The following is a 15,705-nucleotide window of genomic DNA, read 5'->3' as shown; positions in this document are numbered from 1 at the left end:
GAGAGAGAGAGAGAGAGAGAGGGAGAGAGAGGGAGAGAGAGAGTGCGCGCTTCCGTAAACGAGCAGCTCGTGCCTCCCGGTTTTCGGTTGATGATTACCGTGAGCGTCCGGCTGTGTGAAGCTCAAAGAACTACAGCATGTAGACAGGAAATATCATGGCAATTACGCAAACATGACTTCCGTTTGCGAGCTTCCGTTTGCTCGTGCACCGACTCGACATTAGTTTACATAACACCGACAGCCCGCGAAGCCTATGTGTGGGCGCATGCCAAATTGCCTTTTAGCTATATGCAGTGTGAATTTGAATAGCCATTCTATGTAGTCAAAGTCTATGATGAACCCCCACTGTACCCTAGTGGTATGTATGGAGAAGTGCGTGGCTTAATGCCGAGCAGGAGCTTCTAATTAAATAGAAGCACCTGCTTCTTAGCTTAATCTTTAAATTGTCCCTTTGTTTTGGCTTTTTATCAGAAACCCTCCGACTGAGAGTATTTTTGTTGGTGGATATAAGTTGTGATGCCCCCCTTAGATCTAAGAGCCTGAGCATCACGTTGGGTCATGGATAAAGGATAGTTGCTTGAGGTTGTCTTTGCTTTATACTGTTAACAAGTTTGTCAGGAGAGCCCAATCATTTGCTTTGGGCCTTCACTAAGCCCCCACTGAACCCTGTCCTCATCAAATGAAGACATGATTTAAGCCAACACTTTCTTAAAACCATATTTTTAAAGAGTTCTTTCTCGAAACATGTTCCAGATCAGAGTCGTCCTGACTGTTAAGGCACTCTGTTTGAGCTCTATATGCTAATGCGCCTTTATCTTCTGTAAACTACATGTCAACACAGTGTCCCTCTACTAGACAAGGCCACATTGTTATTATGGTTTTTATCATCATATTATGTATTTCCATGCTTTTAATGTGAAACATTTGTAACATTACACATGGAACTTTTTGTTAGAGATGCACCGATACCAATACTGATATCGCATGTCGGTGCGATACTGACTCAAATAGCTAAATTTAATAACATTTTAATAAATAACAATTCAGGACATTTATATCTATGGATTTTTATAGTTACATTTTGTTTTCCAAACTTAGGAAAGCAATCTTTAAATCAAGCCTGATGTTGCCTTACACATAAAAGAATGATCCCAGGCATACAGCTTATTAATACTCGGTATTGGCCGATACCCAAAGCCCAGGTACCAGTATCGAGACTGAAACAGTTTTACAAAGTAATGGAGTCACTATCAGCTTGTAATTCGGAGCATATGTTATACTCTGCACTTTCATTCATACGTTGTACCTTCATTTGCACTTTTCACCACCTTAATTTAATTATAATAAATATAGTAAATCAGCAGCTTAGTTTGTTTCACCCTTCATCAGAAAGGTTTAACAGCTGATTATGTATAACCCAAAATATTATTATATTTACGACACATTAAAATGTCTAAATAACAATTTAATTGCTGCGTCTACTTTCATATACAGTATATACATTAAAACCTTTGTATTCTGACATCAGTTTACTTCTGGGAAGCCAAAACACATCTACCCTGAGCCAAATATGAGATGTTGCTGTGGCAACCTCATCAGTCTCCATGACCTCTTAAATGCCTGTGGCCTTTATAAAATGAATGAGTGAAAAACTGTACACACACACTATATGTGTGTGTGTGTGTGTGTGTGTGTGTGTGTGTGTGTGTGTGTGTGTGTGTGCTTTGTGCCCTTTAAGGCCAAAGCGTGTTGGGAAAAGCTGTGCAGTACAGTAAATGTGGTGAAGATGGTCGCCTGAAGCTACTGGAGGTATGAGAAGTAAACTAAAAACTGCTAAATGTGTTGAAAGCTTACGGCACATGTACCCATTAACCCATATATCCTCATATGGAAAATAACTTATAGCTTATCTACTCAACAGTGATGTAACATTGACCGTATCTATAGTTTATGGTTTTTGCTTTTTATTTTGTGATATCTCAAGACAGTCAGGGATGTATGGGAGATATGTGAGTATAGTACATAATAAAGAAGAACATCGTTTGTCCCAGTAACTAGAAGTAAGCTGAATACTAAAATCTTGAGTTATAGAAATCTTTTTTTTTCCTTTCACGGGCCTATTTGTGCTGCTTGTGTGTCTTTCTCTTCTGTAATGAATCACACTGAAAGACATCACAGGTTTTTGTGCAGTATTTAGGTCAGTGTGTGTGTAATAACCTGTAGTTATGGTTATTCTTTGCTGCTTTCCTCATTATATCCCTTCAGTTTTGCTCTAATTAATGTTCATTTGCAACTCATCAAACCAAATTCACATCTGTGGTTTCCTGAAATGCTTTTGAAATCTTCGACTTATGACGGCTAAAATTCTGTCTCATGGAGTAACATTTGGAAAATCTGAAAAATAATAGACATACTTGTCCACACTGTTCAATATAATACAATCCAGAAGCCCATCATTAAACACGGCCTCTGTAAATCCTATAATATACAGTTTTTATTGAAACTGTGTCATTAGTTCAATTTTGTGGTGATTCATAAGCTTGTGGTGTTGCATTACGCTAAAGTGTTCAACCACTATGTGTTTGACATAATATTGACATAATATAAATCTGGATCTGATCATGAATGTCTTACCTGAGCAACAGTCAACAATTGCATTGTTGTTAAAGACACACACACAAACATCATCTTTTTGACAAATGTACTTCAACTCAGCTCAGGCCAAACAAATATGTTAAATTGATCTGCTTCTATTGATAAAATCACTTAACATGTAAATATCACATTTCACGACAGGTTGTTTATTATCATGACAGGTAACTCTTCCTAAATGTAGGAACACATGATTCACTTTGTAAAGAGTTCTCTCGAGTCTCTCATTACCCTCAAGAGCAGTTTACCACATAAACCCCTATATGTAGGGGCTGTTTGTATAATATCTTTACTTCAATTTCAGCCCACCTGCCATCCTCTGCTTTCACGGTCTTAAAATAAAGAAAGAAAATAAATTGATAATATTTCAGCCTGTGTATGTTGTTTTTTTTAGGTAATCTCTTACATTTGCGAGGATTAATCATAGACTGCATATCAAATCTATGGGATTAACTGTATTTTAATGGAGATCTCGCAGATAACCAATGAGCGTGCTCCCCCCCCTCCCCTCCCCTCCCCTCTCCTCTCCTCTCTCTTGACGTGGCAAGAGGTCCGGACGTGACATAGCTACACATCATCTCTCGTCTGAGTTGCGTTACTTACCCACAGACATCTGCAGGTACTGGTCCTGGAGCAGAGCGAGTCCTGGTCCGCGACCCGAACCAGGAGAAACAATGTGGCTGATCGTGCTGGCCGGTTTGCTTCACTGCGCCTCGGCTCACGATGTGGATCTGAAGAAACTGGACGGAATGGCGAAAGCGAGAGTGGAGGTACAGTAACACGGTAGCGTTCATGATGCCGCTCTTCATACGAGGGTTAGGCTAAATACATGTGTTTACAGTGACGGTGGGCCGAGGCTGTGAGTTCATCTTCTGAGTTAGATTTGGTTAAATGTGTGATTAGATGCGTTTTATTACTCAAATGTCCGTGAATGGGCGCATGCGTGAGTGATTCTACCGGGGGAATATGACAAGCGGAGCTGTGTAGGTTACAACCCAATTAAGCACACGGGCTTTGTAGACAACACATTGTTTTATGTAATAACGATTAAAATGATATCAATTACTTAGGGTAGTTGAGAACAGACTGAGGGCGTGTAGCTGAAGGTCTGAATCCTGCAGAAAGTTAGTGTAACTCAACACCTCTTACTGTGGGAAACCATGTTCCCCCAGGGTGTCACCAAGTCACCACCCTGCCATCACCGAAGCTATTGTTGGGTTAGTCACACATGCTGCTATTCAAATTCTTTTTTACAAAAATGGGCGAGGCAGCCATCCCAGCAGCCCATCTGAATCTGAGCCCCTCAAAGCAACGCTGCAATGACACCAGAACACCAGAGAAGAGACTTGAACAAGGAAACGAACTCGGTTCCAAAGTATGAGAGCTGCTTCTAACCATTTCCTGAATTTGATGTTCTTTCTCCTTCCAGTCCTGTGGAGGATGACAGCTGAACAGGCTCAGTGAGGTAAGTTTCCCTCATGTAATCAACAGGTACAGAAGGGTTTGCTCACTGAGAAACATTTTGCGTTTCACATCTAGAGTTTCAACTAATCCCCCACAGATCCGTCACCGAAACCATCTCTGAGTGAAAAAACATTAACCCCCCACCTTCTGTCTGCAGGTCAAAGCCTTTGTGGTCCAGGACATTCCTCTTTAGTATCCTTTGGCTCACGTGCACTGCTGTTACTTGTTCTTGTATGTCTGTTTATAAATTGCACACTGCAAAAAGTGCAGTCTGTTCTCTCTGTGCCAATCCTTGACCATCACTCCCTCAGCCATAACCTGGTGATGAAGCACATTCCTGGGGCCGACCCTGAGCTTGTCCTCCTGAACCACTATTATGAAGAGCTGGATGTAAGTCTTTGTGTTGCAGCGTATTTATATTTGCATTGTACTTGTTTGGAAATATATTAAAGCTTCTATATGTACACTTTAAATGTGATTATAGCATCTATAATACAATATAATGTGACAATTATGATGTCAATCAGTCAATGTGTTTGTTTCAGCCCATTCATTCTCTTTGGAAGTGGGGGGATGGGGTCTTTCTGCACCAATTATTATAGTCTATTCTAATATCCTACACACAGGGGCTTTAAGCATACATTTAAAACAGCTTTTTTCCTTCAAAAATGTTGCTTAATTTCACTTTCCAAAAGTGAAATTAAGACAAAGGTATAATTTATAGCTGTATTGATCTTTTATGTTTGGCCACTTGGGGGCAGAATTTACACCAGCCGTAAACCGACTGACCTCACCTTTTAAAGCTGTTATGGCAAATTTCCTATCAAACTGTTGCTAAGTAACACATCCAGGGGACACAAAACCGCATTAACATTAAGGTGAATTCATGTGTTGGGGCACCTGATGTCCAGTTACAGGTCACTGCAGCATCAACAGCTACTGACGGAAAACTACATTTAAACTGGAGCTATAATTTAACACGTGTCTTCCCTCCACAGCGGATCGCCCTGTCTGACATGAGTCGCTCTGAGATCAACGAGCTGCTGGGCGAGCTGGGCTTCTACAAGAAGACCGACCCTGAGGCCGAGGTGCCGGAGGAGTTCCGCTTCTCTCCTGCCAAAGACAGCCCGTTTAAAGACGAGCCGCCCTACAAATCCCCAATTGCCTCCCTTGCCACAGACAACGCCTCCTCGGAGCCCAAAGCAGAAGCCAAGCATACTGACCTATAACCCGTCAGAGTGGTGAAAAAGTAAGAATCTCACAGTGCCACTAAGCCCCATAGCTGCTCCATGACCAGCTGGTTAATGTAGTTGACATAAATGCTTGTCATTTCAAAATAAGACCAGCAGATCATGGATTCGCCTTTGGGCAAGGGCACTATCTCAGCATTGGCAAAAGGCCTTTGAAAGGTCCACAGTCTGAATTTGCACATTTTGTTCTTGATGTTTGTTCTTAATTTAGCAGCAATTATAACCCAACGGGCTGCTTTTGAGTGCTTTTCTACTCTCGACACAAAGACTGGAAGTGTGTATGTTCTTTGTCCCGTCGTGTGTCAACTGTCTTCAGAGTCTTTGCCTCACTTGAGGTCCCCTTGTGTGTCTGATTGCTTCCTACCTACTGTGAAACTGAATGAAGCCTCAGGCTGAAAACTGCCTGACTGGCCTGAGGCTGATGCTACATGTTCTGGTGGGTTTGACTGATGCACACAAGAGGGTTCAAGCGGAGGAAAATAATAAAATATTTAAAAAAAAAAATCATCTCATCGCCTGTCCTTGCTGTGTTGAGATAAAGATATGGCAGTTCTATTGAGTATGAATGAAAGCATGTTGAACACTCGATAGGAATAATCTTGCGGGTTATGAGACAATTAAGAGCAATTATCAAAACAAACGCATTCATTTCACAAATTGGTTTAATTTCAATTCACATTTAACTGTGGTGCACAGAAACATGAAATTATAATGTGTTTAAGCTCTTATTTACAGCACTCACTGCTCTGTGGAAGGTATGTTTTTTTTCAGTTGGCAGCGTTGGAATAATCCTCAAATAATTTCTCTAAATCTACTTAAACAGAGCTTAACGAAATAAGTTTCATCCCGCTCATTCAGCTCTGAAACCGTCAGATTTTCAACATCTTCTCAGAGGAATCTTAATCTTACAAGCGGAATAAAAATCGCAATTTCAAAATTTTCATTAGCTTCATGTTGTAAAATATACAATTGGCAGTTATGTTCAGTCATGATTACTCACGTAGAAACAGAAAGCCGGCTTTCATCAGGCCCTTTAACTTGTCCAAAAAGTGACCATAATTAGTTTCACAAAACAAGGTGATATCTTGAGCTTATTCACACACTTTAAAGAAAACCTTTAAAAGCAAAAAGGTACACACTAACAAAATAAAAAATATGATATTTCAAAAATAATCTACTGGCATAAATGAAGAGGCCTCTAAAAGAGCTGTGTGTTAGTGTGTTGGGCAGGGCTTGTCAGCGGTGCTGCTGGATGATGGCAGCACTGCTGTACACACTTTTCTTTTGCACATATGCCGTCAGTCAAGCACTAAGAAGCATCACGTAATGATAAAAGTCAGCTATATGATGTCAGGCTACAACCCACTCTTGTTTTCTTTCTGCCTGAATGAAGAGCGTGTTTGACTGCAAGAAAGGTGAGCTTATTCAAAACAATTGAACAATGAAGAAAGAACATCTCTATGATCATGTATTAAATAGTGATATGAAAATTCTTTACATCAACATGAGAATAGTAATAACTTAATTCAAATACTTCAAGCAGCCAAAATTTGGTAAAAGTTCAAAAGTACCGAAATGAAAACCAAATACTGCAGCATTTGGTTGGGTATACGTTTCCTCTTCTGTGGAATTACCAACAGCAATGACGGTAAAGTACAAACGTGTAGCAGGGAAAATGCAGGTATAAATAAGTTCAAAGGGGAAATACTCTAAAAATATTTCTCTTTTCTCTCTTGCAGTGTTTTTTTAGTACACTAGCGTAGTGACACGACTACTGCATGTTAAATATTACCTTGTACAAAGCTAAATACAAAAACAATGTAAAATTTTAAATAGGTAGTCTTATAAAAACTTTGGCGCTCTCGTGCTGGAGAGAGGTGGATTTTATGTTAATGAAATAATGAATACACATCACCACTGTCAACAAAGATCAGAAGCAAAATGACACACTGACACACTGACACACACACACACAATCCCCATCTTGTCCATCAGAGATGAGCAACTCTGTGACGCAGCCTGTCAGAGTGGAGGCGGTCATCAGGTAAAGATGGAGCTGGGGGGGGGGCTTCGGGGCCTGTGAAGGAAGGGGGAGGGGCCGGGTGACGCCACGTCTTGGCATCACACTCACTGGGCACAGGTCAGAAGGTCACAGGGCCGACCCATGGACATCTCATATCTGCGCAGGTGGTTGACCAGAGACTGCACGTAGGTGAAGACGCATTTGGAGTCGGGTTTATTACCCATGATCATCATGTCCTCCACTTCCAGTAAAGGCATGCAGTTGGCGTAGGTCCTGAGGAACAGCATACAACAGACGGTACGTGTGAGAAAGAGGATGAACAGACAGGACGGTCGAGGACCAGAGATGGAGGATATTCTCTTCTGATGTTCATGATTATTCATATTTAATCATCAATCAGGTGCTTTCGTCAAGATCAATAACCAAACACACACGCACACACACACACACCTCAGCACTGACAAACTCAGGTCCTTCTTTGTCTTTTTTTTTTTTTAATCCTTTTTTGTCTCTGTTTTCTCTCACGCACTGTGTAGCAATCCCTTTATAAGCTCTCTATATATAAACTCCAGTAGTGCAGGGTGTTTCAATAAACACTTTTAGGAACAAAGACCTCACATGTGAGCGATGCAGGGAGCGACCACAGGGTGGCATCATATCTACACGTACTGTGAACCCTCTGAGACGTTGGAATTAAACAAAGTGTGGAGTAAGGGGAACAGCACGAGGGGAAATCTCTCGGATGAGAAAATAAATGTCAACAACATGAATTTGGTTTCGTTATTTAAGGAACTGTAGACATGGGATCATCCTGTACTATATTACAGTATCTTTAAAAGGCTTTACAAGCACAAACAACAGTAAATTCACACTTGATAAAACGTCAGTGGGCAACCCGGCCTTTCCGTTCTCTGCTTTGTTTCTTAAGTAGTCTGTTTGAAACAGTGTGATACAGGAGTTCCTTTTAAAGTGTGGAGCTGCAGATGGTCCTGGCTCTCTGCCTGGGCCATAGCCTGACTATGCAGAAATGCACACATGGACACACTGAAACACACACGCACACCATGTTTGGTACTTTGGACCTCGGTAGCTTCAGATTAACATGAAGGATCAAATATCCAAAGTGGCCAATAAAGGAGTTTTCTGAACCATCATGTTTGATTTAAATCCTAACAGCTGCTTAAAACATCCAGTTATTCACACACACACACACTCATACACACCCCCTCCATCCCATCGCTCAGAACCAAAGTGAGGTTCCTTCGCAGGTTTGCCCCCTCTCTCACCATGGGTTCAGTTTAAGGTGGGGTGCGACTCTAGGAGGAGTTTTTGGTTTTAACCAGGCCCTTCGTCACCAGACCCCTGTAGAACTCCTGCAGGTACGTATACACACACTTCCAATCCGGCTCGCGCATCTTCACCATGTCGTCCACATCCAACAGCTGGGGACAGTCCACTAGTTTCCTGTGCCCGCACCCAGCAGGGGGGGGGGGGGGGGGCGAGGACAGGAAGGAAAGGCAGACCCAAACGGATAGAAAAAAAAGAAGAGGAGGAGAAGGGGGGGAATACAGATAAGAAAGAGAGAGAGAACAGGACAGAGACAGAGGACAAAGTGTGGGAAAGAGAGGAAGGAGGAGGGAAGAAAAACATAAAGTCGTGAGCAGCCAAACAAAAAAGATTCAGGGTGAAAAGACAGAGGGAGAGAGAAATGACACAAAAAGAAACAATAACATTACATTCTCTGTGTACACAAATATATCCATGAGTTGACATGCTTCATGAACATCATGACACGTACAGTATGTGGCAAACACACACACACACACATACATAAGACAAAACAAAACGTCAAATGAGCGTTAGGTGATGCTCATTTAGCCTTTTTGTTTGTTGTTGTTTTTTTCGGTGCAACCTTTGACCATTTCAATACGACTGAGTTCTGTCAGAAACATAAGACACGATGAAAAAAACAACAAGGATTCTGCAAAAAACAACAACAACAGAAACAGAAAAGACACAACCATATGGTGAATCTAAAAACATACCGGTGCACAGGATAAAGTGTGTGTGACAGTGTGTGTGTTGGGATTCCAGATAACAGCAAACTGCTGGAAGTGCCCGGGGAAGTGAGAGATAGTGCAACACAAAGGTGAAAAGACGGGGGCTGTGGTTGGGTGACAGTCCAGTGTTGGAGGCATGAATAATATCAACATCAGCATGGACACGATCCTACTGGCAGCATGTGAGCACACACACACACATATACATGTGGGTGGGGGGGCATCACAAGTGAGAGTGGTGTGATGGGGATGAGAAAGAGAGAGGGAGAGGAGAGAGATTAGGAGTAAAAAGGGGAGAGCTCGTCCGTTTGTTTTTTTTCTTAACCTGGTGTCTGTTTGGGGAGGGTTTGCTCATGGGTCTCTGGTTTAGAGCAGATGGAGGGTGTCACAGCAGTTACTCATAGTAGAGGACAGATGGAGAGTGGAGGTTTAGAGGTGGAGTAATTAAAATAGAAGCCTTGAGGTGGTTCGATACACCTGGGAGAGACAGGGAATGTTAGCACTGGGACATCAGTCGAGGAGCTTCCACGTGTTTTCGGTCCAGGCTCCAGGCTCAAGCTAATGTTGGCAAAGAGCAATACTGAATGAAAACTACAGGTGGATTTTTTTTACAGAGAAACGAGAGAAGGATGTGAAAAATCTGTATGATGCAAAGAAAGGGATGTGTGTTGGTTTGGAAAAAGTTGCTTTGATTGTTTGATTTTAGGTCTATATCTCTAAGCTGAAGAGCAAAGGTAAGCCCGAAGTAGCTTCTTCTGCTGGTTTCTCCTAATATTCTTTGCATTTTCTCCAACAAGCTTAACAAAAATGAAGGTTCACTGCAGCTGATGTGGTTGCTCCAACAAAGTCGGTTGACACTCTCACTTGCAGTCAAAATGTACCAACAATAACAGCACTGAAGTGGTTAGTGGCATTGTTACTGGGACAAACAGGGTTTTCTGTGTGTACTCACTCTGCAGTGCTGAAGGCCACCTCAAAGTTTTGCCTGCGGTTGCTGGGGCTCATGGAGTCGTAGTCGAAGGATTCGGGGAAAAAATTGTGCACCAGGGCACAAAATGCCATGCCGTTACTCCAGCTGGATGAGAAATTCTGAATATCCACATGCTGAGGTAGAAGACAAACAGAATAGACATGGAGGCATTGATATATACACGTGATGGAAACATTCCCAAAGTAGGAAAATATCATCTCAGCCCATCTCGTTTTAATCATTAGGTTTAGACACTAAAGATCACCTCGTACGAGCGGGTCTTGGCACGGCACCAGTCGAGCAGCATCTGCTTGATGGAGTTTGCGTTGGGTACACCAAAGCTGGTGGAACGCTGGACCTTGTTTACCTTGGCGACCGCCTGATTTCCAGGGCTAAAAGAAAAGTCATGTTTGTGTTGATATTTACATGCTTTGACCTGCTCCTTTTTCTTTCTTTGGTAGTAACACCTCTCCGTTTATCCTTACCCGCCTCCCTCCTTCTCCAGCTTCTCTATCATGGCTTTGCGGGCCTGCATGGCAGAGGTCTTCGGCAGAGTCTGAGCCCTCATCAGCTCCTTTCGCTTCTCCGCCTGCCTTCGCTCCACTGCGGCCAACCCGCCGCTGCCGCCGCGAGACGATGTGTCATCCTCGCGATCAAACACACTGAGGCGGGGACACGTACAGCGAAGTTAATCTGTGAACGTGCAGGGATTTTAAAAGCAGCGTGTTTACGGCACTCGGGTTTCGTGACCTACCTGCCCACTTTTTTGCTTGTGTTGGAGGAGGATGATGATGTGGAAGAGCTGTAGCTGTACGATTTTGACTGGACTGTCCCTCCTGAGATTAAAAAAACAAACACACAGACGTACGAATGACATTGGTGATATGACTGTAGTAAGTACACAGCATTGTAAGAGATCCAGAGAGCAAAATAAAGGAATGACTCACTGTCTGTTTTCTGCACATAACTGGCCTCAACGACAGTGCTGCGTGTTGATTTGCTCCCATCATCTAAATCCACAAACACACACTTTGAATTACAAACATATTGGACATATCCGTTTCATGACAGTCAGTTTACTTACACCTTGTTTTTCATATGCTTTTATTGTTTACTTCCCTAGATGCCTTTTTTGCCTTGCAATGGAAAATAAGAATCACTTCTTTGTTGACTTGAGTGGTTAAAAACAGGTTCAAGTAAGGTTCAAAGAAGGTTCAGAAATGCACAGGAAAAGATAAGAAAAGACAAAACTACCTGATGAAGCGAAGCGGTCTGTCTTGGTGACTTGGCTGAGGCTGGAGCCATCCGCCGACTTCTCCACCTTCCGCATCACCACCTCTCCTGCTCCGACCCCAGCGCGGCCTTTCTGCGCTCGCTCTTCTCTCTGCTGCCGGAGCTCCTGCAGACGGGTCTCGCGCTCCTTTTCTCTCTGGTCTGGGTTGGCGGAGAGGACAGGAGAGAGGAGAGAGGGGACGGAGAGGTGGAGAGATGATGTCAGTGGAAAAAAGAGGAGGAGGAGGAGGACAAAAGGTCCGAAACAAACTGACAGCACCTCATCTGACTGCCACCAAGATGGATTAAAAACAGGGCTTCCAAATTTGCGGTGATCTTTCCACAGTACCGTCAAATTCCTCTGAACACACAAACACCCACAGGTGGGAGGTGATAGCCAAGCCAAAGCTGTCAGGGAATATGTACTGCACAAACATCACAGCACAAAGAGAGCAAACACAATCCGATCGTCCCCTTTGGCCGGCTGTGCCACGTTCAGCAATGTCCAGAATATTGGTACCTTACCACCTGCAGTGCTTCCTCCAGCTTTTACCTGAGATTGTTTTTAAACATACTATGCAGTGTATTATACATTTATTCTTAAACTCTCCATCTAGTTTTAAGTATTTAGATCTTTTTTTGTGCCTTTTGTATGCTCAATGCCACTGATTAAGAAATGGTTAACTGTCAGCTCAATGTAACAAAACGAGCGGTGAAAACCATTTGGTGAGTGCTCAGTGCAAAACAGAGAATGCTCTAAATGTGGTAGACGTTTCAGTAACAACATTGCAGCACACCGAGGTGAGCGTGAAACCAGGATTCATGCACGTTAACAAAACTGTCGACATCTTCGACCATCATCATCCACCACAGCCGTCCGAGAGATCAACTGTTTGTCTGACGACGACAGGGTGGTGCACGCAAAGAGACAAAAGCAGGCAAGATCAATTGTCACTGCACACTGCACACCAACCTGCCCTACCTAGTTCCTCTTGAGTACATCCCAGCATCGCCTCTGAGTGCAGAATAGATACAGAAATTGTAGGTAAATAAAAGAAATCACCAGGCTTGTGTATAATGAGGCAGTGTGTCAACCTTTGGTGATTTGAAAGAAAGCAACGGTCACGACAAAATAATTGGAGCAAAAAGGTTGATGTGGTTGAAGTAACAGAGAAGAGATTGTGTTGCTTTGTTCTGTTACCTCTCTTTCTCTTACGAAGGTCTCTCATGGCTGCACGGATCATCTTCCTCTCCTCAAAGTCTTTTGACTCATCGAGCTGTGGAAGAAAAAAAACCAAAAAAAAACACAAACGGAAACAATGAAGTCATTCCTCACAAAAAGCCAAAGTGGCATGGCTCTATTTATGCATGCAGTTCAAACATAGCATCCTGCATACACACCGGGCTGTAACTTTTCCAAATTTACCCTCACATAGCTAGCGTGATTTATACACAAACGTTCGCCGCTGTATTCGTTACAAAGTGGTGCTTTCAACTCTAAATCATCCAGAATTATAACTTGGGTGTTAAGTACCATTTTGTCAAGGAGCTCTTCGTCCTCGATAGCAGCCAGCTGTTCTGCAGTCAGTTTTCCGGCGCGCTCGTCGGGTTTGGCCTGAGTGCTGGAGCCGTTGGAGATAATCGGGATGTGACACGCCACCTGCGCGGACGGTCCGGCTGAAAACACCGGCTCAGAGGCCACGACGGGCTCCGTCTCCACCTGCACATGACGCAAACATACACAGGTGAGCAACAGCACATACATACAGACATGCAACATGATGAACGTTTAAATTCATTGGATTTGTTGTCTATATTCATTTAAAAAAAGAAGAAAAACACATCGCTGGATATGTGTTTTGCCATCTGAGAGCTCCTGCAGGAAAAATCCCCTAACCTGGAGGTCAGGGTTTGATGTTGTACACTTTATGTTTTTAAAAAAAACATTAAACTGAAGCTAGCTATCATTCAGGACGTAATAAGCCCAAGAGGATTTTGGTTAAACACACTGCAGCCATAATAGGCCTGAGAGTGTAAAGAAGGCTCCCTCTGATAATCTCTTTTAGTAACAAGACTGCCAGCTCACCACATCTCATCATTTCTTCCATCCCCTCCGCCTTCCAGCCATACCAGTGAGGGCGACAGTAAGCACATGAGAGCGAGCGCAACCCTGCCAAGTTACTGTTAACGTGGTTCATGGAGTGTGACTGACACACCGAGTGTCCAAATGATACTGAACTGCTGTGAAGCAAGAGTTTATGCGATAGGTACAGTACACCATTATGGCTCGAGGATTTGAACAATGCATTAGCAGATATAAACTCTGAAGAAATGGTATGTACACCACAGAAGGAGTGAGGGAGCATGCTGGAGAGGAAATAGAGCACCAAGAGAACAATCATGACGTGATAGGTTTACGTCAACAACCTGAGTATCTACCAGAATATATGAAGTGGCCATAAATCTTACAGAAGAAAAACTATTTTACTCCCATGTGGTGCTGAATGCCTGTGGTAAACTATGAGCTTTAGCTGTGGCTTCAGTGCTTTTGTTGTAACCGAGTCCAGGTCCAGATATAGCTCAGACAGCTGGCCCCGTCCCTATCCACGGCCGCCCGGCCCTCCTCCCTGCGGGCCCCAGCAGGACCAGCTCTCACCAGGGAGGGACAAGGCCCAGTGCAGCCACAGCGCTGTGTGACCACCGGTGGACACTGGTTTAGAAGACTTTTCTGGACATGGGACAGACTGGACTGAGAGGCACTTGACCGACGAGGAATGTTTTGGGACACAAACACATCCCAAACAAGGGCTCTGATTCAGGCAATGAGGGAATGTGAGTGGGGTGAGAAAATCCCCGATAACCTTTGTGCTAGTTTAATTCAGTTACAGGATACTTTTCAACATCTGATCACTGTAGCATACAAATGCTCTTTTTCTTTTGGTTTCTCTAATGGGAGAACGGCTACAATCTTTCTGTAAAAAAATGACTTTTTGATTCATCACTAAGACCTGCAATACAGTCTTAGCCAGCTGAATTATGAAAAGCTGAACTAGTGGATATCGCACAAATGCACAAGAAAAACAGATAAGTTCACCCCTCACTGTCCCAATCATCCCGAGTAACATTTAGGAGTCCATCATCTTCACTGGTTGACCGGCAGGTCCATCTGTCTTTGCAGGATTAGACAGGAATATGAACACTGGTCGGTTGTATAACAGAAGATAATGCCGCAAACACACACAGGGATTGTTAAGGGATTTTTATGGGAGTACGTTAGGCAAGGCTAAAAATTAGGGTTATCCAGGCAAACTACAGGGCAGATCCACTGTTACTGTTGAAACGTGGTCATTTGTTTCCTCCATCACAAAGTGCTTGCATACAAACACTCATGAGTGCTAGCCAGGATCAGAGACAAATGATGTTGGAGGATTGGAATAACTCCATGACAGTGAAGTCCACATAAACAATCTGTCACAACTGACTGACAGCTGAGATGGTCATGATTTTTTGCAAAAGGAAGTGAGGACCTAACTTACGATTAAAACCAATGGAGAGCTAAGAGAGATGGAACAGCAGGTCAACAAGTACGTGAGCAGGCATGGCACCTAAAAGTACTCGTGGCCTGCTGATCCACATGTACCGTCAACATTGGAACAAAAGACATTCTCATTCTTCACGCAGCTTATCTGAATTAAAAAAGGGGGCATGATCAGAACCATTTACAGAGAGCAGTACCGTGCTGTTGTCGCAAGAAATGTTTGCCATCACAGAGGGGGCAGAGAGGGAGCGGCGGGTTGCAAAGGTCGGGGGGTGGGGGACAGGTGAAGGCTCCGAATTCTGAGGTGTGCTTGTCTCAGTAGATGCAGAGTCTGAGTCCGGGGGGCATGACAGAGGTTCCTGTGGCACGCTCGGTGGAGTATCCAGAAGAGTATTAGCTGGAGATTCCTGGGGTGCACTGGATGGAGAATCTTGGGGACTGGAGGATGAAGTACTGGCTGGAGGATCACCGCATGA

The 15,705-nt window shown here is 43.4% G+C and overlaps 2 protein-coding genes across 7 annotated transcripts in view; one reads left to right on the top strand and one right to left on the bottom strand.

Moving 5' to 3' along the window:
- The first annotated feature begins 3,190 nt into the window (after positions 1 to 3,190).
- On the top strand, positions 3,191 to 6,556 carry selenom (selenoprotein M). Its single transcript, XM_031856244.1, has 5 exons — positions 3,191 to 3,422; positions 4,082 to 4,117; positions 4,274 to 4,308; positions 4,428 to 4,506; positions 5,115 to 6,556. Exons 1-5 carry the CDS (start codon positions 3,327 to 3,329, stop codon positions 5,343 to 5,345), a joined length of 477 nt encoding a protein of 158 aa, XP_031712104.1. The 5' UTR covers positions 3,191 to 3,326; the 3' UTR covers positions 5,346 to 6,556.
- The window catches only part of smtnb (smoothelin b), a 44,056-nt gene continuing 34,361 nt past the window's right edge, over positions 6,011 to 15,705 (bottom strand). For 2 of the 6 annotated variants that reach the window (XM_031856238.1, XM_031856243.1), the window contains 9 exons: positions 13,226 to 13,411; positions 12,674 to 12,968; positions 11,674 to 11,853; positions 11,367 to 11,429; positions 11,174 to 11,255; positions 10,905 to 11,081; positions 10,685 to 10,811; positions 10,402 to 10,553; positions 6,011 to 7,662 (listed from right to left, as the gene is read on the bottom strand). In XM_031856238.1, coding sequence (XP_031712098.1) covers positions 7,494 to 7,662; positions 10,402 to 10,553; positions 10,685 to 10,811; positions 10,905 to 11,081; positions 11,174 to 11,255; positions 11,367 to 11,429; positions 11,674 to 11,853; positions 12,674 to 12,968; positions 13,226 to 13,411 — 1,431 coding nt within the window. In that variant the 3' untranslated portion in view covers positions 6,011 to 7,493. Of the gene's footprint in view, positions 7,663 to 8,675; positions 8,854 to 10,401; positions 10,554 to 10,684; positions 10,812 to 10,904; positions 11,082 to 11,173; positions 11,256 to 11,366; positions 11,430 to 11,673; positions 11,854 to 12,673; positions 12,969 to 13,225; positions 13,412 to 15,705 lie in introns of all 6 variants that reach the window. The other 4 variants (XM_031856240.1, XM_031856239.1, XM_031856242.1 and 1 more) reach the window with 4 other exon arrangements.

The sequence above is a fragment of the Anarrhichthys ocellatus genome, unplaced genomic scaffold, assembly GCF_004355925.1.
Source record: "Anarrhichthys ocellatus isolate YVR2014 unplaced genomic scaffold, GSC_Weel_1.0 scaffold17, whole genome shotgun sequence".
NCBI lineage: Eukaryota > Metazoa > Chordata > Actinopteri > Perciformes > Anarhichadidae > Anarrhichthys > Anarrhichthys ocellatus.
This window is presented reverse-complemented; position numbering and strand designations above follow the sequence as displayed.